Source organism: Archocentrus centrarchus, chromosome 23 (genome assembly GCF_007364275.1).
Source record: "Archocentrus centrarchus isolate MPI-CPG fArcCen1 chromosome 23, fArcCen1, whole genome shotgun sequence".
In the NCBI taxonomy this organism is placed as follows: domain Eukaryota; kingdom Metazoa; phylum Chordata; class Actinopteri; order Cichliformes; family Cichlidae; genus Archocentrus; species Archocentrus centrarchus.
In genome coordinates, this window is record NC_044368.1 from 13,399,925 (window position 1) to 13,426,948 (window position 27,024).

Genomic DNA, 27,024 nt, shown 5'->3' on the forward strand with positions numbered 1-27,024 from the left:
CCCTCTCATAAGCTCTGCAGGAGAGAGAACAGTTACCAGGTCAGCTGATGTGGACATTTACTAAAAATAAATGGCTGAGGCACAGAACTGTTGTGGTCATTACAGTCTGCTAAAAATAATACCCAAAGGCCAATTTTTAGCTCCTGTTTTTATTTTTCCTTTTTGTCTGTTAAGACTTTTCTGACTGTATATTTTCCAGTCTCAGAAGAAATTTTAGCCAAAGAAAATCAAATAAGAAATAAAGAAATGGACCTTATTGACTCCTGTCAAATAAGGTTAAACTCATGGCCTTGTGCTGGACAGTTCATGCTATTGTCTCCTCACAAGGGCTTATTCTGATCTAGGAGGAAAAAAAAAATCCCACTTTTATTATAAGAGTCAACAGCTGGAATTCACAGGACTGCATGATCACACTTGATTTGCACTTGCATTTTTCCCCTCAGCCACCCAGTTTTCATTTTTACCTGGGTCAGTAAGCAATGACGATCCTCTGTACAGCTGTTACCAGATCTGTAGGTGACAGGGCCTATATTCATTGCTCAGACTACATGCTGGACTGACTACCTTGTAATCTCCTTTTGTTTCACTTCTTCATTGTATAAAAGGAATGTTAACCATAACTTGTGAACCCTACATGGAAAAATACTCATATACCTGTGGTTTTGTATGAAAGACAACACCTTTGAGGAAACAACCACTGTGACAAAATGTGAAGTTAACAAAAAAACAAAACACCCAAATACTTATAGATCAACCTTTTATTGGAGTGTACATTGTAAGAGTTCATTATTTGTCCTGCCTTTTTGGTAAGACTTGGCATCCACAATGTCTTATGAACCGAGTTACCTACAGAAGCTAACATCAGCAAAAACATGGCTGGTTTTCCCCCTAAGAAGTATCTATATAGTTGACAAAGAGGTCAGTTATGAAATCAAACAAGTGGCAATTTGTTTCTCAAAGACACAATTTAAAGAAAACATTTGTTGTGTGAAGTTTCTAGAAAAATACTGTGATAGAAAACATTTACATTTCTTCAAAGTATCTTTTACTTCCTTTTCTTCGGTTTGCTATCCTAGAAACTTCACACACCGAGTGTCTGTGTTGGTCTATTATAACCCAGAAATGTGTTAGCCGAAGTAGCAACACACAGACTAAAATGCTTTTTTTTTTTTTTTTTTTAAATGTAATATTTTAAGTTTTAATTACTAAGAGTGACACAACTCAATTAGCTTGATGACACAGTTACAAAATGTTTTATGCTTTATGGTGAGCAATACCACCCCCCCCCTTTACCCAATTCAGTTCAGTTTTCTGTGTCACGGCCACATTCTTTGGTTTGGTATAAACAGCTAGCATGTAGATTAATTTAGCTTAAATTCAAAGACTCATAGCAAACAAGCTGTTTCCTCAAAACTTAAACCAGTCATGCCTCATGATGCTTAACCTGACTCCCAACCCATGCGTAATCAATTATCTCTACTACTTTAGAGGCCTAAATTCTAATGTGTGTCGTAAATGTATGCTAATGGCTAATGTCAGCTAACTAAAAAAAAAGAAAGAAAAAAAAAAAGAATAAATTACTTTATGATAAATGTTAGTTTCCCATTTTTGCTGCTGTTAGAGGACATTTGAGAATACAGCACTTTCCAATAACAGTCACTCGTGCCCATTTTCTGTCATAATTTCGTTAGCTTTTGAAGTTTGTTTCGGCCACCGGAAAGAAAAAAAATAAAAATTTTGACTTCTTAAGATTTCAAGTTACACACGTTGCTGAATACGTTGAAACTGAAATACCCAACTTAAAACTTTGATATACATAACTTGAAACCTTGATCTGATAATTTGAAATTTCAACTTGCGTATCTCAAAATTTTGACCAAACTCAAAAGTTTCAACTTACTAGGTATCTCAAAATTTTAAGTCAAGTTGAAATTTTGAGATAGTAACCTGACATTTTCATTTAAGCATGGCAAAAAAAAAAAAAAAAATGGTGGCAGAAACAAGCTTCCATAGTTAGCTGTAAGCAGCCTATATACATTTAGGAAAACATGATTTGTGTCAACATTCACCTTTAAACATGCCTTGCAAAACCTTTGACAGAAAGCATTAAAGGGAAAGTTGCCCACATCTGTCCACATCAGTCGCTGTTTAGAAAAAAAGTTAACCTACATAATATCACTTTATAGAGACAAACAGGTTAGAAGGAATTTGCACAACCATGCAAATAGCAGTTCTCTAACAATTACACAGATTTTTAAATAGTTTCCTTAATGGAAATATTTTGTCCTATTTTCCATTTAAATAATAAAAAATAAAAAAAAATTACTGAGAACTTTTTTTTTTTTTTTTTGTTTTTTTTTTTAGTTTGGATCAAATGACACCTTGAGTCTTTAGCCTTTGCAGATAACTGTTAACCACTGAGTTCTTTATGGAAATGACTCCTATGTTACACCTCATGATTTACAATTAGATAAAAGGAATGATACTTGTTAGAAGAATGCCATGAATGCATTTCTTCCTATAGTAGGAAGTACATGATGTTAGCCCTGCTATTTCTGCACAGTAACTTAGCATATGGACCCATGATAAGCATCAGGTACGAAAACTAAAATGTCTTTATTCCACAAGTTTTACACGATGAATGACCTGATTCCAACAAACAGGCATTTATTAATACTCTGCTTGCTACTTTAAAAAATAGAACACAGATTCAGCTGAATCTTTAGTGTGCCGCTGACAAAAAAAACATAACAAAAACACCTAAAAATCACAACAGATAGCCTGCCATAACACTGTGGGCAACCTCCATTCATGTACTGTTTGTAGTGTGGTATGTTTAAAACAACGAGTGTATTTCTGTCTGATTCCCTAAAGCGTATGTAATTTCTATAATGAAGCAGACCTGAAAATGTCCTGTATTCATGCAGCGAGTCTCCTCTTTTTAATCTGTGCAAAAATATAACAAGACTCAAACTCTGGAGCAAATTTACAGTCCACAACAAATGAGGCTAAATATTCCAAAAATCTTCTTTGCTTTAAGAAAATATGAGTGCTAAACTAGGATCATTTGAATACGTAAAAATAAACTACAGAGCCGTAGGGTATGAAAATAGTTAATTCTTTTCCCCTAATGAACAACGATGGTACGATTAATCGAAAGATCTGTGGCAACTTGTTTTGTAAGCAGCCACCCCAAAATAACATTAGACGCTGAAGTTCGAGAGACAAGTTGATTTAAAAATTGCACGTTACTTTGGACTCTGGGAACGTGTGTGATGGGATGCAGCAGATATGAAAGATGGCTGGATGACAGATGAAGGTAAACGAGAGAGATGTGTGTGTATGTTGGGGGGGGGGGGCACTTAAAATGAGAGATAAGACATATTGCTATCAAGAGACAGATCTAGCCAATAAGGCGTAAAAAGGAAAAGATGAAGGGATGGCGACTGAAGATGACAATGACAAACATTTACAGATTAAATGAGGTATTGCACAGATTAATAAAAAGGCATGAAGGCAACAAAAATATACAGCAAATGGATAGAACATTTACATTTAGAAGTTTGAAATTAAAGATTTCTTTTTTCCAAAGACAAAAACAATTTTTAGTGTTGTGATCATTCAGGGGGCGTTTTGGGCAGAGGAGGAAAAGAAAAAACAAAAAAAACAAACAAAAATAAACAAACACTAGTCGTCCCACTCGTCCTCCTCCTCAAAGTCTTCTTCATCTTCATCATCATCGTCCTCGTCTGTGGAAGGAACATTCACGTTATCTGAGCTGAGCGAGCTGAAAAGTGCTTATAGGCAATAAAACGGCAATATTCACACAGAGGATAATTGAAAATAATGGTGTTTGTTTTGGTGCAGCAACGATATCATTAATCTCATATATTCATGCTCAAAATTTTCTTTGAGGATGACCTTAAAGCAGGGATTTTCTTTTTTGAGAATGAAAAAGAGAAACTGAAAAAAGAATGAGGATGATCGACTGACGAGGAAGTGGTGTAAGATCATCTGATTTAGAGTAAATGACCTGAGGGTCAAGTGGCTGCAGGTGTAAACCTACTGCTGCGCATTTTTAAGGTGGAAGAGGCTTGACAAACCTCTCCAGAGAACGAATAAAATCAACTATGAATGCTCCAAGCCTGTTGCTTATTGTATTCCAGTCTTTAAATGTTTAAATTTTAACTACAAATATATAATGTAGTGGTAATTGTGTAGGTTGTGAATATTGATATATTTGAAGGTACCTGAAGAGTGAATAGCCCTTTTCCTTTTCTCCATCACCTCCATGAGGGCCCCAACAATGCCCGATGATGGGGCTGGTGTGGAAGGTGGTGGTTCGTTATTATCGTCCCTCTGTAAAGACATTACACAAACACGGTGATTAAAGCATGTAGATGGATGGACAGATGTGTAGGATGAACGAACACTTACAGTTTTGAGTTGAACTCCTTGTCTGATTTGGTCCAGAAGTGCGTCTCTGCCCGCGCTGGATACCGGCCTCTCTCTCTGCTCCACCTTCTTCAGCTGGGTTCCTTCTCTGATCTGACTCAGCAGCGCCGACTTTCCGGATGATGGCAGGCTGCTGTCTCCTCCGTTAGCTTCCGTGGGGAGTGGGGGAGCTGGGGGTGGAGGACCAGGAGGAGGTGGAGGAGGAGGAGGGGGAGGAGGTGCGCCAGCGCTAGATGAAATGGGAGGTGGTGGTGGTGGGGGAGGTGCGACGGGAATGGATGCGTGGGCTGGTGGGGGTGGGGGTGGGAGTGGGCCGCGGCTGGGCGGGGGAGGCGGCGGCGGAGCAGACATGCCTGGCCGTGATGGAGGGGGAGGTGGGGGTGCAGAGACGGGCGCTCTGGAGGGGGGAGGAGGTGGCGGGGCACCTCGCCCCCGTGCAGGAGGAGGGGGAGGAGGAGGGGCGGAGCCGTGATGTGGAGGTGGGGGAGGAGGGCCACCTCTGGATGGAGGTGGAGGTGGAGGAGCTGAAGAAAAGGAACACAAGAAAACAAAGTCTGAGCTAAAGCAGAAACTTCTCATGACTGAACCATTTGTAGTTCATACTGTATCCCTTCAGTTTATATATTTTTAAAAACTTTTTATTCTCTACACTTTAACTTTAATGAAGGGGCAACTGGACAATCTGGACAATCTCTGGAATCTTGGCCAAAAATACTCATCAGGTCCCCAATTCTTGTTTGCGCTTAGCCATGCAATTACAGAGTTAAGTGAGGGGGCAGCCTTCTTGCCTATAACTGGTGTTATTTTTATTCACAAAATCTGTATGAGAGAGAGAAAAAAAATCTGTCCACAACCTTCAAAACAAAGATGTTAATATTTTCATACTGGACCGCACCAACGATTCATTAAAAAAACAAAACAAAAAAAAAAAACATGCTTTTCAAAGCTCAAAAGCTAGTTTGGGTCTGCTTCACTGATGACTAAAGCCTGGTTAAACAAACGTGAATCCACGTGCAGAGTGTTTAAAACATGACGGGCCAAAGGTTTACAAGTGTGGCTGAGCTTCATGTGAGGGTTAGATAGAATAAAAGTATTTAAAGAAATGTCGTTGCAGGACAATGCTTCCATGAAATTAAAGAAACCCATCTAATGTGACAAACAGCTGGTATGTCTCCAGTTGCAGGCTCAGCGTCAGGTAATGACAGCACATCCAACTCGAGAACAATCAGGTGCAAAACAGCAAACATTTTACTGAAGAAACTGCAAAGACCTGAAACAGCTTGGATTCATAGTATGACTCTACATGCACAGTCACAGCAGGTCATGCATAGAAACCTACCACTCCACCTGGGCGGACCTGGGGATAAAATCACCACACTAGTTAGATTGTCTTTAACTGACAATCAACCCATTAAACACATTTTCAGAGGGTCCTGCACAAACATGTACACATACATCAAATTTAACAGCACAGTTAAATTACTACTTTTTATATTAAGACACCAAAACTATCCACTGAAGTAAGTAAAGTGATATTAACTGTGGGGCTGCATCATTTGGGTGGCATCTTCCCTTTATAAGTTTCCAATCATGTATGTTGCTGAACACCGGGTTACCTTGTTTCCGTAGCTCATCTTTGACAGCATCTACACCTCCGTTCTTCTCGATGAAATCGTAGATGACCTTAGAGGTCTCTTTATCCTTTAGCTGAGCCTCAGAAATGCCACACATATCAAACAGGTTCTTCAGCTCTGGGTCCAAATTATTCAACTGGAGAACAAACAGAGGAGAACTTGGCATTAAGTATCTGCTCTTACACTGTAGGTACAGAAATCAAACCACATGAGCCACAGTAACCAAGACAAACTGGGTACAAGAGAATGACCTTCCAGCTGGACTCTTGACTGCAGATGCACAAGCTTATTCGTGCACATTCGCAATCATTCGCAATGTATATTAAGTGATTCTTGTTTATTCATGAGCTCTACAGCTTAGTAAAATTGTGCGGCAAACATGTTAGGAGTTATCAAAGCAAGTTTAAAAAACAAAACAAAAAAAAAAAACAGGATTAGCTGGTTTTACATCAGGAGCTGAATGTGAGAAGTAACTTTCTGTAAGGTTTCATTTTGCTTTGTGGAGACATTTCTAGCTACATCAAAAATGAGGCCAGAATATCAGCTGTTATGCTGCCACCTAGTAGTGTCAGTTTTGAGCTACCTCAGGTCCGGCCAGGGCTTTCATCAGGATTTTTTATAGGAGTTGCAGAATAGTGCTCTGTTGCAAGTCAGGATGTTAAAGAGATGAAGCCAAAAAAACATCTTCATGTTTATATACATTAAATGCATGCATTTAATCTGCCTCTCTTAACATGATCAGTGTGTATAGCAAGCTGCCTGCTGTATGAGCAAAAAAAAAAAGACCTGTGATTAACCCTTTAAAGGCATGTTCTTTATTTTGACTTTTTACCTGCACTATCTATTATAGAGAAGAACAGATACAAATACACAGTAGAGGGTGAGACTATAAAATATCCCCTGCCCTTTTGTGAATACACTAATTTGTGCCTTGGCTTTAAAAGCCCGAGGATTTGAGAGGTGAGCAGGTTTTGCTTGACTGACGTCATTCGTTAAAAATGAGTCCTTGAAAGCATTAACTTACGAAACCATAAAATCATCTGAAATTCATTTTTTCATTTACAGGCAAAGCAAGTCCCTCTGATCTGTATAATCTCATAGCTATCATCCAGATTCCAACATAGTTACTGATGAAGCTTTTTGGGAATGAGTCCATGGATTATGCAGATGTGGGTTGATACTCTTCCTTCAAAAAAAAAAAAAAATCTCCTTGTGTAACACTCCTGATGCCTCAGCCACACAGCTCAGATTAATATCCTGGAGCTGATATTGAATTTTAAAATATCTGTCAAGAAGAGGGACGCCTGCCTGACATATGGATAAGCTATGAGCCACGAATGTCTAAAGGTCACACAGTAGACATGTGCAGACAAACACAACAAACAAGTATATATACATATTAATGTTGGGTTCTGTGGACGCTGCTTACATCAAAGCCTGTGTTTGGATCCCATCCTACATGCCCAATGTGCCTGTGAGAAAAGCAGAGGAGACAGCATGTGAGATATGATGTGTTAAGGAAGGGGGCACAACAGATATACAGTACAAGAGGTTTCCTATATTTAAATTAAAAGCAGACAGATACACATAAAGAGGTCCATTAGCTGTTAACTATAAACTCAAGGTAAACACCGGCGTTTGTATCTGACCAGACAAATGAGAGTGCTCACTGGCATTTATTAGTCTTATATATATTCCATAGGATCACACTAAATGGATTAGTGCTGCCACCCCCTCACCTCTTCTCCACATGCAGAAGGTTATCAGTAGAAATGTGTCAGACATATTACATTTTAGGACCTTTAAAGCTTATACTGTAGCTTGAAAAGCTACTTTGGAATTTCTCAGAGGCCTACCTTCGACTTTAGCTCTGCTTCAAATTCATTTAACATGCTTGCGGAGCATGTGCCATCTCTTCTCCAAGGGCTGCATGCTTAACCAGTTGTGTTATTTTAATGGTTAATTTGGGTTATTGACTACCAGCTATTAATATTTTGGAAATTAAGTAATAGTAAAGTAGTAATGTGGGATTACAAGGCTTTGTAAAAGCGAAAATTCTCAAAGCGAGTTTAAGGATTACAGCTGACTTTTTAAGCTTTCTGTGCTGCTGTAGCGCCACCTAGTGCTTTCAAAGAGACTTATGTTCTGCAAAATTAAATTAAAAATGGTGGAAAATCTGTTAACCACAAATGAAGGAGCCCAGGAAAAACAGGTTACCAAAGAGACCAAAGAAACACAACCCCGTGCTGACTCACTGGAAGTTGCTTGGTGTGCCGATATCTGCCTTGGTCAACTTCTTCTTCTTCCCCCCTTTGCTCTTTTTCTCCCTCTTGGCAAAGGAAGAGTGCACAATGTTGTTCATCTGAGAGTTGTTGTGATAACGCTGAACACTGTTGATCTCTGGGTTTTTGATATCGACAGTCGCCATGGGCAGCGCAGGTCCTGGAAAATGAAGGAGACAGTACTAAAGTTACAGTTCATACAAAACCACAAAGAACTGTTGTCCTACATCTAAAGACGTGTATTTAACACCAAATGCATGGACTGTCTTTATATTAAAAGGGTTACAAAAGTGTTTAACAAGCCATAAAACATGACCAGTGACCCTGACTCCATATAGAAATCTGGAGTTTGTGCTTTTACTAGAGTAATTCATCCTTTAATGGCTATTACAGGCTGTGTGGAGGACTGAACATGTTATTTGAATCAGCTGATGAGAAAAAGAGCTCAGAATGTGCAGTGTATGATAAATCATGGCATTTTTCACATATCCCTGCCCTTTGAGTTATTCAAACTAAATAATCGCACTAGTTAAGACAGAGAAATGATGCTAAACATAATTATGACTAAAAGACTTCTGTCTGTAAATCTTTCCTGAAACTTCCAGTCTGGTGACCTGCTATCATTTACAAATGACCTTCACTCTCTGTTCCCACTCACTGTACTATTAATTAACTCATTCAGATTATGCATCTCTAAATCAATTTTCTAGACAGTTAATGGATTTGCTCTTATTATGGATTAGGCTGGCCTCAGTGGTGAAGTGACATACAGAACAGAAAGCACACTTTATTTCACTGCAACAACGGAAAACATTTGTGTTTACATACCAAAGTAATGAACACGTTTATTTGTTTTTGGCTTCAAGGCATGAAAATGACGTGGACTGGACACAGCCAATGCTGGATTACCAACATAGCCAACAGGTCACACGGTAACGTTATCTGCAAACAAGCAGTCGCACAACAAGCAAGCACTACCACTATCTCTACCACAGTGGTTCTCAGAATGGGCATCAGGGAACCCCAAAGCTAAGAGGTCTTTAAAAAAAAAAAAAAAGTTGCTATAAATCCCAGTATTGTGCTGTGAAACTGAAAAGTGCATGCATACATATGGGGACCATCGACAAAGTAAACTGTGTCCATTACTCGCCTAGGCTAAAATAGGGCCAACACATTGATATGACGACACATCCTGTCACTGTCATGAAATCACTCACTGCTGTTAGCATGGAAAACATTTGAGTCACGTCATGCGGCCCAGTAAAGCAAAGCCCAAGTCAGTATATTTGTGCACCCATATGAGTGCTTTCCCAGTGTTTTTCTTTAAAGAAACTTTTTGGTTTTTTAAAAATCTTATAGTCATGCTTTATTACTACAATAATTCTCCCATAGCACCTCGACTGGAAGACATACCTCCAACACGCTTGCTACAGGGACTATTGGGAGTTTTGCTTGGTGAAGGTGAAGCTGATCGACTGCGTCGCCTCCTCAGGTTGTCCCAAATACATCCACCACTTCTTGTTCTGCAGGTGGTCACACTAATGTCTACGAGCACTTTGTCAACCAAGTTGCAAGCTCGCTCTTCAGAGCAAATGGAAAGCCTAGCAGTGGGGTCGGAAAGAGATGGGTACAGTTCATCCTGAGGGAGAACCAAGCAGTGCAAGGAAGACAGGCAGCTACCTGGGCTCAACCCTCCACCTCCCATAGTTGCTCCTCTTCCAGCACCCTCACAGTTCAGTTCCTCAGAAGGAGCAGAAAGAAAGGTGGTGCAGAACATCATCGTAGCTGTTGGCTTGGCATGAAAGATAAGGCGGGAGCGAGGGCGGGTCTAACGGCAGCAAAACAATCCGAGGTCTTCTTTCTCAGTTAAGAAAAGAAGGTGCAAAAATGAGGAAGAAATTCTGGTGAAAAAGACATCTCAGGCACAACAGGCAAAGACAATCTACTTGTTGCCTTGTGTCAGATATGAATCCAGTCCAGACGGATGTTTCTGCTTCCAAAACAATACAAGAAGAAAGCCAAGCTGCGAGGGAGTCTTCATTTACTGAATTAATTTCCTCAGGCATCTGGTGACACTTACATCCATACTTCCTCAGCTGAAAAAGCTAACATCCAACAATGCATTTGGAGGGAAAAGAGCCAGTCAACACAGCAGAGAAGATTATTCATCCTCTTCCATTCCCTACTGTCAAGATTATAATGCCCAGATTGGCTTGCTGTGATCATTTCACCACCAACGTCCTCCACTACCCTCCTCCCTTTCCCTGCAAAACATATCTAATCCCAGCAAGTTATTCTGGATTTTGTGCTTGTGTTTTACGTAACCATTAAAACCCATCCATGGCATAATCCCACAATAATCTCTAGAGTTTCTAAAACATGATGAATCAGTGGAGAGAAAGACGGAGAAGGGCAGAGTGATAGATAAAAAAACAGGCGAGAGGCAACAGACTGATTAAATGGAGCCAGAGGGAGGGCAGATGAGGACAATTGATGAGCAGGGGAGTGATCAAGAAGTCAGCAGGAGTAGAGGGGAGGACAGCAAGAACCAGACTAGAGATGACAGTAAAACAGTGATGACGCAGAAATGAGAGTAAGACAGTTAGGGATGGAGAGGAGATATTTCTGAGAGAGGACACGGATGACTTCCTTTGGAAATGAACTAATTTACAAATGCAAAATGTACCTTTCCAGAAAAGGACACCACGCATGACAAATCCCAGAGAGAAACTGGTAGAACCATTTATATGTGGCTGCTTTACTGCAGCTACTATAGAACAAGCTGCCTTTAGAAAGCCTGCCTTTGAATTGTCATTTCAAATTGTGATCTTAAAAAAAAGCTGCATAAAAACACCAACGCAAAGTCAAAAATCTGAGTTCTTGGCTGATTTACATGATAGTTTAAATACAAAAATGATGATCAAACAGGGCATCTGTCCACACATGACAGAGCAGAACATCCATATGTCAAGTTCCATTAACCTGCTCCCAACCTGAGTATCGTGTCATAATTAAGACCTCTTTATGAAGGTACAAACACGCTCACACACACACAGTTATATGGGTCAAATCTTCCTGTCTAAAACTAGTTCATCTCCTGCCACTGCTGTCTCAAACTAGGCTGTGTGTCTTGTGACAAATGTCCAAAATGCAAGCGTTCACACATCCACAAATGTATTCCATCTGTTTAGTCATCAGACCATATTAAGTAGCAGAATTACACCATGAAGCGCACAACACTACTACAGGGCACTGTCATGTTTTGTTAAGGTTTTACAATGCTGAAGTTTCTTTACCTTCACATTCCAACACCGACTGTGAGGCAGGATTTAAACTACCACAGTAGGCATTTCCTAGAAGATCCCGAGCCTGCACTCCTAGAAAATGTTCATGAAACTTGCATCTACTCAGAAAGTGTTGATGTTTCTTGGACTGTTTAAGGCCAATTTGAAGGAGTAAGAAAAAAAACAATAGGAAGCAGAACATACTGTTCCTGTGTCCTGTTTTCAATAACATCCAGTGATGTGTTATATACTACTTGTAGTAAATAATTCTTCATTCCTCATAAAAAAAGAGCAAATATCACATTTTAAAAGAACAGGAAAATTCTGTGATGATTTATGTCAAACACTTCAGTTCTTCTTCTGTTTGTTGAGCCGTTCCTGGAGCCATTTAACAACTAGTTTTTCTGGCTATGAGCAGCTCCTCTTTTTACTTTGTGCTTTGGATTATGGCACAATAGCTCCACAGTGGCAAAATATTCTTAGGATTCATATTGGCTGTTTTGAGTACTTAATTTCGTAACTTTTGTCATATGAGCACAGAGGCTACTCAAGCTTGCTTAAAGTCAGTATAAAGGTATTCCAGGGGGTTTCACAGAGCTCAGGTGCTGTTTGGGTTTCAGAAATCAGTGGCTGTTGGGGAGTTTTGACAAAATTCTACGGAAATTTCCAGTTTTAGTTTTCAGGGTTTTTCCACCATGTTCTTTTCAATCATTATATTAACCGTATCTAAAAAAAAAAAAGCTGGCAACACCTCTTGTGCTTTCGTACATCCCCTTTTAGGAAAGGTCACCTTTTGTGGTAACTGGTACACGGCAGATTTTTTTTCTTTTTTTGGGGGGGGGGCATTGTTAAGACAGTGTCTCTCTCTCCACTTTATCACAGAATTTGTGCCAAGAGCGAATTCTGGTTTCCACCTATGAGCCAGGCTAATTAAAGACATTTAAACCAACCTAAAACCAGACATCTCCCTACTATGGTCAGAAGCAGCACCTCAGGAAACTTAACACTGGGGGCTTGATGAAACTTTGGCATTTTGCACTAGCACTTATTAACTGGCAGGTCACTCCAGCTGATAGATTAGGTCTCGGTCACACAGGTCTAGAGTCCGGTTGGCAACCTTCTGGCAACCTGTGGTTGCTAGGAAAAAAAATGTGTATGCAGTTTGTATGCAAGATGCCAAGTTATCTGCAAACACTCCCCAACTACTTGCTGAGCAGTAGTGAAACAGTGCAACGCAAACTGAAAACAGACTGTCTTCAAAGTAAAGGGAGTGTTTAAAAATAAGTCAGCATCTTCCATGCAAACCACTGCCAACTGTGGCAATCTTCTAGTGAGCACAAGGAGGTTTTTGGCATCTCTTTGCAACCAGTTTCACGTAGTGACTGCCAGGAACCTCCAGCAACCATGCGCCACCTGATGGGGGAATACACATTTTTCCCTAGCAACCACCAATTGCCAGGGGGTTGACAACCAGTCTGTAGACCTGTGACTTTTTTTGCATTCCTTTTCCACCTGAGGCATTCTGTAAAAAACAAACAGCTGATGTGCTCGAGCCTTGCTAAGGAGACCGTCAAACTAGATATGCATACAGCTGATGGTTTAGCTGATAATACCTACATAAATATAAAAAACTATATAGGCTGTGTAGCTTCCTCCACAGTGTACGAGAAAAGGAATTACCCCTAAAACCCTGAATTATGCAGAAACTCTGTCAGTATGACACAGTGAGCAGATTGTCACAAATGTTTGCTAGCACCATCAGACACAAGTCTGACTGTGGCTTTACACTTCTTTTCTGATCATTTCTGAAGGAAACAGTGGAAAACATACCATTTGGAGGGTCGCGTCTCTTCTCTGTGAACACACAGACAAATTAAGTCATTACACTCCTGTGCTAAGTAGTGGGCTGTGTTAATGTGAAGCAGATGAGTGTGAGTGCATCAGACTACAGGTGTAAAAAAGAGAAGAGAGCTGACTTGTGTTTTAAGTGAAGGATTCGGCGAGATTGTGCATGTAATGCACAGAATGGAGTTATTCAGAAAAAAAAAAAAAAAAAAGCCAAGCAAAGTGTTCAGTTAGTGTGTTTAGGGAGAGTAAATCTCTCTCTCACACACACACACACACACACACACACACACACACACACACACACACACACACACACACACACCACAGATAGTATCCGCACATAAAACCATCAATGCCCCCAGAAGGCAATACATGTTAATTAAGTAACAAAAGTTACACGTGCGCGCGCACACACACACACACACAATTACTAATGGCTTGGGTTTTCATGAGGTGGAAGGTCAAACAGAAGAAGCCTTGTTGATAAGATAAAGGCACCGAATGCAGTGGGCTGAGGAAGAAATATGAAAGAGCGATTGATTCAAAAGATCAGGAAATGACCCACAGTGAAGGCAGAAGGGAGATTGACAGTCTTAATCAAGCACACAATAATTAAGAACTGAGTGCCAAGTTTGAGAAGGCATCTGGATGGCAGTGGATAAGAATCTCTCAAGTTTAAATCTCAGTCTGAGTCTGCATGATGACATTTCCTTAACTGAAAACTTTTCTGAAAAACAAACTGAGAAAAAAAAAAGAATGCCAGAATGTTTTTGTTACTGTAGCTATTTAAGTCTTACTGTAAATATATTTAAAAAAAAAACAAACAAAAAAAAACATTTTGGGGGCAAAAACTGATTCCTCAAACAAATCACCACGTTCATCTCTTATGATCAGAATGATCATAAGAGATGAAGCAGGAATCATTCATTTCTTTTGCACATTTTAATCTGAAACTGCAGTGCCCCCCTTGGGTCAGTGAGCATATTTTTTTTTACCCCACCAAAAAAGACTGGGAGCAGCATTATGATACACTTCTTGGTTTGGTTGAAAAGTCACGTGATAGTGTCTGTGTCAAAAGAAAAGTTAGGAAGAAGACCAGAGTTCCTTCTCTGACAGTACAGGAGGACAACCCCCAAAAGCTTTCAATTTCTATTAACATGTCTGAATTTATTTATTTTTTGAAGCACCAACTTTTGGAAATTTCTGTTAAGATGACTCTGAAGATCTGCTTCTTTTATGACTGTCACAGTAGGACAGTATTCTGATTATACTCTCAGAGGTCTGGAACTAAGGAGGCAGACTGAATGTGTTACCAACAGCTCTGAAAACTTTATAAGATGAGGAAAGGAGCAGATGATTCAGTAGACAGACCCAGGCAAAAAACAAACAAAAAAACCCCAAACTATTTCCCTTTTCAATACATGACACTTAAGTTGAGGACTAGTTAAATCTGGGCCCAAACTACATCTTCAATGTAGTAACATTATCAACTAAGTGCCTATGATTAAAGTTGGCCATGTATTGAAATTTAGACCTTTTTTTTGCCTGGTTCTGTAGTCCAACAGCTTCAAAAATGACAAGTTTAGAAATGTATTTGCTCTTGTGCTCCTGCTTAATAATAAATGGTGATGATTTGGCTTGAAATAAGCTCAGAAAAGCCAGATGATTTGAACACAAGACAAAAATTTGCTAATCGTGTCATTTTTTCCCCAGCAAGTTAGATCAGTAGTTAGGACTATAGGTGAATCAGTGGCAGCAGTAAGTTGGTACCGGTTTTCCTCTGCTTTTTCCCCATAAGGTCCATCGCAATGCCCCGGAAACGCTTGCACTCGTCCTCATTAGCAAAGTTCAGACCCACTTGGCATGACTGTCAACACAGAAAACACAAGAGAAATTTGTTAAAAAAAAAGAAAAAAAAGTGATCAATATAATTTTGCAGCCCCTTCCACCTTCCCTTCCAAAGTCATCCAATCCTCTGATACCACCAGGTTGTGAATTTTTTCCTGACTAGATCCCTGAATATCTATTGATAAGCTGAGTTTCCAAACACACAACCATGATGTGTATACTGCAACTGTCTTATCAGTAGTCCTGCATACCTCACGGCTTGCTGGAGTCTAATCCACTGTGTCCACTGGCAAGATGTTTGTTCAATAAATAAAGAAGTCTTCTCACATGAAAAGCTTTGGATGTGGCACAGAGCTAAAATTTTTAGTACTGTTTGAATGAAGGAAACACACACTGTGGCGCCTTTTGGTGAGCACACCTGGAAGTTGGCTCACACGTGCTTTTCATGGCAGGTTTTCTGTAGAATTTCTGGACTGAATGAAGATGATGATGAAGGAAATATACTCTGTGGTAAACTTCCACTGATGCAGACATGGTTTCCTGAACATTTAAAATTAAGGAAGCAAAACCTGGACATATAATGTTCAGTGGAACTTGTGTGAGTGCATGGGCTGTAATATTCACCCAGCAGTACACAGGAACAGAACCACATGCAGGGATGAAAAATGACACTTAACTATCCACTCCACCACGTTAGTACAGTACTGTGCAAAAGTCTTGAGCCACCCCTCATTTCTTCATATTTTCCTAGGTGCAGGGAATGATTGAAACACAAACATACACAGAACTACAGTAAATAAGGCAAAAAGTTTGATTAGCTCTAAGAAGCTTGAAAGCCAATATCTGATATCATTTATTCTTCAACACATCCTGAACTCTCTGAGGCAGCTTTCTTGAACGATATTCAAAGCTCTTCTTTGGATGTTGGATGCCTTTTGTTCCATTCTCTGCCAAGATGATCCCACCCTGCTTCAATAATGTTGAGATCCGGGCTCTGGAGAGGCCAGTCTATATCTGATAATGTTCAACTGCGTGTGTGTGTTTTTTTTATCCAGGTATGCTGCATTGGCAGTGTGTCTGGGATCATTGTTGTGCTGTAAAATGAAGCTGTTGCCAATCAGATGCTTTCTAGATGGTACTGCATGGTGGATCAAAATCTCACAGTACTTTTCTGCACTCATGATTCCATCAATTGTGACAAGATCCCAACATCACTGGCTGATATGCAGCTGCAAACCATAACTGAGCCTCCACTATGGTTTACAGATGGCAGTAGATGCTCATTATAGTACCTCTCCCCTGACCACCTCCATTCATACTGATGACAATTTGAACCAAAATTTCAATTTGGACTCATCCCTCCATCAGACCTGTTGCCACTGATTTTCAGTTCAGTTCTTGTGTATTCTGGCATCCCTCAGCCTTTTCACCCCGTTTCCCTTCCTTTCTCTTCCACTGAGACTAGTTCTGATGAGGCTTCAGTGAAGAGTTGATGGATCAACTAAAGGGTCAGATGCATCTTTCAGGTTGAGCGTCAGGGCTTTGCTGGATTTTTGTTATTTCTTAAGGACATGACTTTCAGACACTGCTCATCTGCTGTAGATAGTTTTTTTTTTTAGGTCTGACACTTTTTTGTCTGCCACTTGATTTTTTTATGCTTGAATGATTCATAAGTCAATGTTAAGTAGCTTAACAAATAACCAAAAAAAACCCCCACAAATTCCTTTGAAAAAGTTCAGTTACAAGGACTGGACTGAAAATTAATTAAAAAAAAAAAAAAAAAGAAAAGAAAAAAGCTACTGTCTAAAGAAAAACTTTGAAAGACCTTCAGCCTGGAGAACTACTTCTTAGGAACACTTCACTAAATCACAAGAAAGGTTGGCTCCTTGGAAGAAAAATATAAAGAAATGAGGGCTGACTCAAGACTTTTGCACATTTCAACAACCTCTAACAAAGCACACTATACCCTCTTTCAGTAGAATCACACTTCAAATTAGAAAGTGAGTCATTGGTGACAGCAGCTCATTGAAAAGAAAGACAGAAAATCATTTTTCTGCAACACTAACAAGAAATTTAAAAGCAGCGTCTTAATGTTCTCAACTAACCTGTTATGTTTCAACTTTATTTATGGATTATTACAGGAAATCAGTTGCAAATTTCAGTGGGGCGACTGATAAACACCTAAACAGCAAAAACTAGAGTTACTTCAGATACCACCGTTTAAAACTCTCTTCTTCCTTCAGCTGAATTTTCAGTAATAGATGTAAAATAAAAAAACGAAACGAATGCTTTAATAAAGCGGTCACACACAACTAAATGTGGTGCTGACAACGAACACAGAGGTTAAGAAAGGCAAGTAAAAAGACAAACGTATGAAACTGAAAAGCAGAAAACTTACATCTCCTGCAAATGTGATGAAGTACGGTCTGGAGGTGGTTATGCTAAAGTTGTGGTACAGCTCCTGTTCAAACATCACCTTCCCATCCTGTGGAAAAACACAAGGACAGCTGAATAAATAATATACGATTAGGTAGAGTAAGTAAATTAAAATGGCACTTTTATGCTACAGATCTTGTTAGAGACAAAAAGAAATATTTGCCATTGAATCATTTCTAATTATCTGCTTTACTGTGGCAGACATTCTGCAGTTTCAGCTGTGTGGCTATAAAACAATATGAGGTCTTTATGAATACTGGCTCGTGGTAAACCAGTGGTAAAATATTGTCTGACTACTGAGTCTTGGTATGTGCCATTTATTATAATGATAACCCAATGAGAACCAATCATTAACACAAACAACTGCCTTCTGCTTCCCATGTACATACCCTGATGTCAAAGACCCTGATGAAGTAGGATCGTTGGGGGTTGTCTTTGACCAAACAGGCCACCCCGCAGCATTTCTTGTTCCAGTTGGAGCTCCTATCTGCTATGAACACCTGGACCACTCCTGTAGACAATGTCTGGAAAGAAAGATGGAGAGTGAGAATCGCACACATCTGCACAAGCATCTTTTTTTGCAGCCATATAAATGTATTTACAAGCTGGATCCTAAAGGAAGCAAGCAAAATAAACACCATAGAGAGAAAAAAGGAAGACTTCATTTCCCATAAAATAACTAAAACCGATAGTTTCCCTAGTTTTAAGAATATGTAGTAATATAAACTCAAGAGGTGGGTTTAGTCCCGTTATATATTATGAACATTGCACACATTTGAGCATATCCTTAAATCTAAATTTCCTAAGCGGTTCAAGTTTGACCCACAGATGCACCAATGACATCTCAGCGCTCCATTCAAAGGACCTGTAATTAGGGCCCACTGCTGGTAGTTTAAGCACATTTCAAATCACTAAATATAAAAAGACAACAAAAAAAAAAAACAAACAAAAAGAAATTAAAAAGGCATAAAAAAACCAATATTTGCCTAAGACAAAAAGGGATTATGTGCAAGCACACTTAAAAACACACCTGTAGCGCACACAGAGACATGATCATAAGGCAGGGTTAGACTCCTGCAGCTTTTACAGGTTGCTGCAAGCGGTTTCTAACACTGAGGGGTCCAGGTTGACAGCCATTAACACACACATGAAAGCAAGAGCATCATGATAGGAAAATGCCTGGTGAGCTTTTCATCTAAAGTTAGTTCCAGGAACCACTGCAGGTTTTAGGATAACATACAGCAGAGCCCTTACAATATTCTTTGTAATTTAGCGTGAATGTGACGTTAACATTAAACAGGGTGAGTAAAGCCCCCTTTTCTATACAGACACATAAGCTGTAGGTCTGGTTTTTTTTGGGGGTGGTGGATTTTTCTGGCTTTTGTGGTTTTGTCTCTCCTTTGTTTTTCAGAATCACTTACAGTACAAGAGCATCATTGTCAGTAGTAGTTCCTATTCCTACACATAATATTGATACTAGCAACAACAGCACATGTCACTGTGACAATTTTTGGAATATCGGAAAGAACTACCTCATAAAGTTGGTGCTTTTTTTGGTGAAGGAACTGCAACCACAGGACCAAAACTGAAAGTCTGATTCTGGAGTCAGAACTGCAGATGAAAACTCTGCTCGACTGCTAAAAAAATTCCCCTGGGAAACCCGGGGCAGTATTAAACACTGCCATTGCACCCCCTTTTTGGGGGGGGGGTCATTAAAGATAAATGATAACTTGCTTGGAAGCTGTATACCTGTCTGTATACCTGCTCACTCATCTCACTCTGGTTATGGATGGCGAAATGCTCATTCGGAAGCTTTTATTGCATTACTACAGCAATAATGTGTTGTCAGTTTGATTAATAATATTTCTCCTCATGTGTCTCTTGTTAGCTCAACTCCACACCCAACATACATGTTTACTCACAGTGAGGCTAAGAGCAGGGAAAGGTATTAGCTACTTTTCATTTTACAAAATTAGGAAAGTAAAGGTTGAGCTTCATGCTTCCTTATACATAAAAGATTCCCAGTTTCTTCCTCAGAATGAGGAACACAGCTTTTGTATTTTAACACCACTGACCTATGAGATACCTGTGGCTTAGAAGTCTGTATCACTGAAACTGGAAAAAGCTGCATCAGCCCATTCCTGATTCAGCTGAAGTGGCTAACATAGCCACACTCACTACATGACTAAAACACAGCATTAAACGAGCCAACGGGGAAAAAAGAAAAAAAATTGCACGTTTTTGGCTCTGCATGCACAAGATATTTTTATCCATATTTATATAAACATTACATTTCTTGGTAGGCACTGCAACTCTTGGTTGTTTGGAGTTTCATAAATACCCCCAAAGAATCATATGAATTCTGTTTTATAATGCATTTTTACTGTAACAGGGCCTGTGTGGTGTCCAGAGTCTGAGGCCCTTTGGGTTCATCTTCCCATGGAGTGCTGATTGCTCCTGACAGGGCCAAAGGCTGCAGGAAGTGAAGCTCTGTCTATGGCGTCATCAAACCCCGACACCCAACCCCCACAAAAAATAAAAATAAAAAAATAAAAACACACCAAACCACTCTCTTGTGAAGTAATTCACTCTTCCTCTCTCTTATGGACTGGTTCTCAAACACTGCCAGTTTCTACATGGGTACTGACCTCATGATGCAGTCACCCGGCCAGCACAAAACGTACAGTCTTCTCTCACAGAACTAGAGAACCAGGAGGTACCACACACTTCTTATACATTTTGTTATAACACTGTTTTCTACAGTAATATAATCTTAAATGTGAGGTCCATCGTGAGGAGGAAATGAAAGTTAATATGGGCTGTTGATGTCAACAATTAAGACATCAGGTAAGAGTGATCCATGTGATTTAGTAACATATTACACTATTTAGATGGCATTTTCAATTCCTCAGGAAGCCACTGGTGTGATAAAAAGCACTTCCACCTTTTGTGACTACATGTTTAAAAAATCATAAAAGCAACAAAATAATCATGACCAAGATGAACCAAAAGTAAGGTATATAAAAAAACAAAACAAAAAACACACAGAAAAAAAATCGGGCAGGTTAAACGGGAATAATATCGTTAAAAAAAAGTGATGAATCAATTGGGGGGAAAGAAGACATTTTATTGGGTTAGCTGCTATAAATCAAGAGCTGAAAAGCAAAGCTACAGTACATGTGCACCATCATGATTTAGTAAAGGCAAGACAAGTGATCGGACCAAATTTGGAGTAATTTCTCAAAAGAAAGGGACTCTCTTTGAGTGACCCTGTTTTTCTGTGAAATGTTTCTGAAGCTGGATGTGGCTGTTCTTTTCAGAAGAGACCACAGTGTCTCCAGAAGGTAGAGATTCATTTTTAATGGTCAACAATGTATCAGGACATATAGCCTAGCTGTTTCTTTTTTTGCTTTACACAGCACGAAACTATCATTGACATTTTTCATGGCATGACACATGGCACAAATTTCGGGGTGTCTTCACAGGAAGAGACTGGCAGTTTTGTGGCAATCAGCAGAATTTCTATGAAATTCTGCTACTTGTAGCCACAGCAGGTGGAATAACTGCTAGTGATGCAAAGTGGGCAAATCTCAATATAAATCTATCTCAACTTTAAAGTGAGAGACTAAACTGGCTTCCAGTGAGAGCCAAGAATGCTGACTGGGGTTACCTACACCACCGGAGCTGAGAAATCTGCACTATATGTCCAACAATCAGCTACAAAGTGATGCACAACACCTGACAGATGATCCTACAGAGAAGATGCTGATTAGGGTTTAATCCCGGGATCCGGGATTCCCGGGAAATGCGATCAGAACCATTTCCCGTTTCCCGGGAAACGTTAGACGGGAAACCGGGAAAAAAGTCGCGCGCGTCGATTTGACTTTCAGAAAGAAAAGAAAGCTTCAGAATGTTAAATTTAAGGAAATATTGAGAGAAGGGTTCGTTTAATGCGAAAAGCATTACTCTTCATTTCAGGCACGTTCAGCCTCCGTTTAAGGCTTCAGCCTTCATCGCAAGCGTTTTAATAGAGGTATTACACAGTTGTACTTTTTTCCTCTTTAATTTGTTAAAATCGTAGGCAATGTGTTTACCCTAAGGTATTTTGTATTATATAATTTTATATTATTATATATTGTTATATTGCATTATATAGCCTATAAAATATGCCTGCCCTGAACAATAAAGAAATATCTGTTTAACTTCGAGTGTTTCTTTTCCTCGTTTGCAGCCGCTTACTAACAACCATGAATTAGGATACGGGCCTAATGGGTGAAGAAATTATCATGAAATAGATTGCTTTAACATATTTCGCTTTTAAAATGGAGTTGAGTAAAATGTATATTTTTTAGGCTATAAGGATTGGCCAGTTTTTCAAAAGACGATTCACAGCGAACCTACTTTAACCCTCAGACACGGTGTTATAAATTTGCTGTTGCCAGAATGGCAATGACCAAGTCGTAGTGCATTACTCAAGGCCCTGTGTTATGCCATATTATAGTGTAGTACGGTAGTTAACTTTTCAATGACTATTACAGCGTTCCACTGGTGGAGATACAGTGTAACAGATGTCGCCACGACAGCGTGGCTGAGCCATTATCAATGCTGTGGAGATGAACCGTATTGTTTTGCACCAGCAGTTGTAAAATATCTTGGTATAATTCCATGTACAATGGAGGAATATTTGAATTATATTTGTTAAGGGAGTGTTGAGGAACGATACAACACCGCATAGCTCGAGCACTCAAATGCCGAGATGTAGGTTTTATTGCGTTAATCAAGCCAACGTTGCCCCCTACTGGGCATAACAGGACATAGCTGGAAAGCTACCTCTACAATATCACAATAGGTTAAGGCCGACACAGGCTACAGAAGGCCTAATTAAAATAAATAAATAAATAAACTTTTTCCCGGGATTCCCGGGAAATGGCTCGTCATTTCCCGGGATTTGATTCATGTCATTTTCGGGAAAAATATTAAACCCTAATGCTGATGAAAGGTAATGAAAAGAGGAGTGGGAACAAAGAGACAAAATATGTGGCTAAAGCAGGAAAGCAGTGCAAGAAAGATAAGGAGAAAGGAGTGGGTTTAACCTTTTTGGCACTTTAATGTGAGCTAATGTAGCTTGCAGCTTTATTCAGACATTCCCACAACACTGATGGAACAAGCGACAGTATTCAGGCACTATCATGCACTATGAACCAGCTCTGACAGCATATTAATTCACATGTAATGCATAAAGTCAAGTTTTCTTAATATCACAGCTTTGATAGTCAATTACACTGATAATGAGAGAGACCATATATCCTCCATACACATAGTAAACTAATCAAACAATATCAAACAGCAGCTCATAAACTGCCCAGTTTAGTTTAGTAGGATACCATAGGAGCTGAGTATTGTGTCTTATTACAGTGTATAATCTGTAACTGTATGACAGCTTGCCTGTCAAAAGTAAATACATACTGTATTCACATTAGACTGTCTGATCGAACCTCAGCATTGTGGAGTAATAATTAAGTAATCAATGAAGTTATTGCTGTTCTGCCTTGAGTGTAAAATGTGAGCAACTCTTATGACTGGATGCTGCTGCTAAGACTGCAGATATCTAAGCTAATAAACTCAAAATCCTTTTAGGAACACCAGGAAGCAACAAGCTAAACTCAACTCCTGTAACAGGTTTGTTAAAGCTTTTTCATTATTGTCATTACTAGACTGTCTTCACACTGGTAAAGACATGAACGTAAAGTAGGAAAAAATTCAACATGTACGGGCCTGTGTGCACATTTCAGACAACTAGATGCCTATCCGTTAATGTTGGGACATTCAGTTTTAACCCCTATGTTTGACTGTGTTGGGGGGGGGGGGGGTTCAGCAGTCAGGGCAGCCCACAGTCAACCCCAGATTGACGATGAGCAAGAAGAACAAGAAATATAAAAGACAGACAAGGAAAAGGGAAAGGAACAGACGGCAGAAGAGGAAAGGTGAGACTAAAAGGAAGAACGGAAGGAGAGAGAGAAAAAAAAAAATCACAAATGGGAAGAGGTGGAGTAAAAGAGGAGTCACATTCCCCTTCTCCAGCCCAAATCACCAGAGGAGGCCAACCACGGGACTTCCTGTAGGACAGGACTGCTGATCAGGCAGTCTGTGCACACACACACAGACACACACAGATAAACAGTGTGAATTGGACGCCTTCCACCTTTTGCCAAGTCAGTCAGTGTTGCTGATGGTGAAAACAGCACAAGGAATACCAATGAGCAAAACTAATGAGTGGGACCACTGTGTAGGTACCTGTAGGTGTCTCTTTTTCCTCTATGCACGATTTTGCTTTGCAGGATGAAATACGTTTAATACACAAGGTTATGAGTCAAGCTGTTTTATAGTTAGGCCAACTGTAGGTTAATAATACATGCATGTGTACGATTTCCAATCTTTTCTTGCAAGATACGGCATATTTTAGATTTTAAGTGCTCATAGAAGCTGGTGAAATTCCGATTTTTAAGAGGTGTTATTAGGGAAGCACTTTGAAGGAAACTCCTGAGCAATGTCATGCTTTAGATACACTGACATAAAAAGCTATGTTGCTCTGTAATAAGGACTAGTATACAAACAGAGCTGTTACAGAGAGTAACTCTAGCAGGTAAGAGCCATCTTTCTTAGAAAAATGACAGCGCAGAAAAAAATCTGAATTAAGGTTACATTTTCTGATTAATAATTATGTTACATAAGTGCCAATCATTCGGTCAGCCACTACATCATTTGGTGGATATTCTAATTAGATTGAGAGAGACACAATGCCTGCCTCTTCCAGCCTCCCTCTCCCCCAGCCTCTCTAACAAACACACACATACACACTTTGTCTCTCCCAAACTCACTCTTCATGAAAAGAAGTGTAGAAACACACAAGAGCGTAGGACTGTAAGGAATGTTCCCCACTGCACATCTCTGTCACATGCTGTATGACAACTCCCAGAAAGCCAGATGAATGCTGTCAGATTTTTAAAACAGGTTACATTGTTGTCGGGCACACCTTAGAAACCTGTGTCTAAGGAGGAGGCGTGACATCCAACCATGTGACCTCATACAGGCTTGAGATAGTGTGTCATGGGACAGGAAATGTGGCCTTTCCAAAGCAAACGTGTGCATACACACAAGCACCTCAAACAGCATGCTTGGTTCACTGCAGTGAGCTCAGCGCAACGACGAAGATGCATTTGTCTGTCACTCAAGTGCAACACCTTTACTATGCACAACTACAGGAAACAATGATAACTATGAGGAAGTAACCTGGGAGCAGGCTACATGAGCCACTAAGAAAGGGCAACTTAGAATTTAATGTCCCTGTTGACCTCACCTCCTGTAGAGTGAACAAAAACATATTGCTTTATTGAACTGGAAAACCCAGACATTAAAACCAGCCTACTCTGTAATCAATAACAGGTGAAGGTTTGACATTCTTTCCTGCTGAAATCACAGGGTGACATTTGCAACATAGTGGGATATAACTGCTCCAGAGCAATACTAAAAAAAAAAAAAACAGTAAAACTGCTTCAAGCCTTGTTGAGCTGATACACCTTATTGATGAAATCCACTTTGCCAAGATCACCCAACTTTGGAGTGATTACTAGTCTGAGACTAATTTAATAGACAATCTGGATGTGAAACTACCAAACGTAAACTAAATGTGGGCTGTGGTAAGCCACGGACTCTCTGGAAGGCAAATATCTACTGCTCTAATCCCCCCCACTGTCTGTTGTGGTCAGCTGATGAATAATTTGATGGCCATTCTTATGTGTCAGCCCTTAGGGTTGGTGGTGATCATGTCTAAGATGAAACTTTCTTCATGTGAGGGTAAAGGCTTTGCTGTGGAGAAGTGGAGGTGCAGCTGCATATGTATTCCTTAAGATGGCACGATGATCTGCTGGATGCGGGGCGCTCCAAGACGTAGTGCTCAATGAGGGCAAAAAAAAATGAATCAGCTGAATGCTAAACATGTTACGTAACATCAGAGTATTTTACAATATTGAGTCGTGACACTGCACTTGTGGTTCTGGCTGCAGTTCCACTGGTACATCGGGCTACTCCCCACAGCTTTCTCGTCAGATTTTTGTGACTGACAAGTCCTGCATTAGCAGGGCTTCTCACCTCGTCAGCTCTGTCAAAAGCTCAGCCAAGTCTGCTCGGCACATTCTTCTCGGTGGACACAGTTCCCGAAAACAACCAAGGTTCAGCCACGTTATGTAATGCCAGCACAAAAATCATTCCTTTGCCCCGTTTTCCGCTGATGCATTTAACAGCTCCAACACCCCGACTATTAACTCCACTGCCAGAGCTAAGCTCGGTGCGGTTAGGCTAATGACAGCGGAATTTCAGGATTTCCTGAATGATTTCAGGTGTGTCAAGCCTTCAAGTTAAAGTCATACCAGCCCAGGCCCGAGGCTGGAATCAAACTTGTCGTTTCCCAAATGTCACCGTCTCCAACGGGACGTTTGAAACAGTCACTCGGTCCTACTTCTTGCCCCTATCTGGCCGCTTCGACTGTCATAACAAACCTCGTAAGTTAGAAGTCTCCAAATGTTTCTCAGTGAACACATACCCCAAAATCACAACACAAAACTGTAGGCCACAAACGCACTGTTACACCTAATAGCTAATCTTTATCCCTCCGCTTTTCGGGACGGGATACACGGTGCAAGTTAGCTGCATTAGCTTTTTTTTTTCTTAGCCCGCTATCATAGAACAAATTAATGGGAAAACTTACGATGCATTTCCTGCCAAGGTGGTTGAAAAGGCATTCATTTTCCTGCGTAGACAGTAGTATCGAACTGACATTTGTTTGCCGCCGTGGCGGCGGATGTCCACTCATTATTGGTGATCAGTTTATAAAGTATACACCGACTCTAACTCGTTATGAGATCCAAAAAGATACATAAACAATCCCTCGGTCATCCGTGGCCTGCCTCCGACCCCGCGTACCGGTTCACTTTATCCCGGGGGTCCGCAAGACTGGAAAAACACAAAAATATGCCGCTTAGGAATGTAGTGCGAGGTCCCCCTCCTCCACAAAATAAGGTCAAAACTGGAGCAATGGAGCGAACACGGAAAACGACAAAAACTTTCCTGGGAAGTCCGGCCGCCAGAGAGCCCTGAGCCAGTTCCATCCAACATGGCAGTGTTAGGACGAGTCCACTATCCGGGAATGGGGTTCAGACGTTTCCAACTGTGTCCAACATA

The 27,024-nt window shown here is 40.1% G+C and overlaps 1 protein-coding gene across 3 annotated transcripts; it reads right to left on the bottom strand.

Annotated features, from left to right (window-relative positions):
- Positions 1-740: 740 nt before the first annotated feature.
- waslb (WASP like actin nucleation promoting factor b) lies at positions 741-26,947 on the bottom strand. Of its 3 annotated transcripts, XM_030719931.1 has the most exons (12): positions 26,552-26,947; positions 18,177-18,311; positions 17,750-17,836; positions 15,274-15,370; positions 13,486-13,509; positions 8,345-8,531; positions 7,519-7,561; positions 6,072-6,225; positions 5,795-5,812; positions 4,438-4,979; positions 4,251-4,359; positions 741-3,749 (listed from the first exon to the last, which is right to left on the bottom strand). In XM_030719931.1, exons 1-12 carry the CDS (start codon positions 26,654-26,656, stop codon positions 3,688-3,690), a joined length of 1,563 nt encoding a protein of 520 aa, XP_030575791.1. In that variant the 5' UTR covers positions 26,657-26,947; the 3' UTR covers positions 741-3,687. The 3 variants fall into 3 exon arrangements, with proteins under 3 accessions (XP_030575791.1, XP_030575792.1, XP_030575793.1); XM_030719932.1 differs by lacking the exon at positions 5,795-5,812; XM_030719933.1 differs by lacking the exons at positions 5,795-5,812; positions 13,486-13,509.
- Between the last annotated feature and the right edge of the window lie 77 nt (positions 26,948-27,024).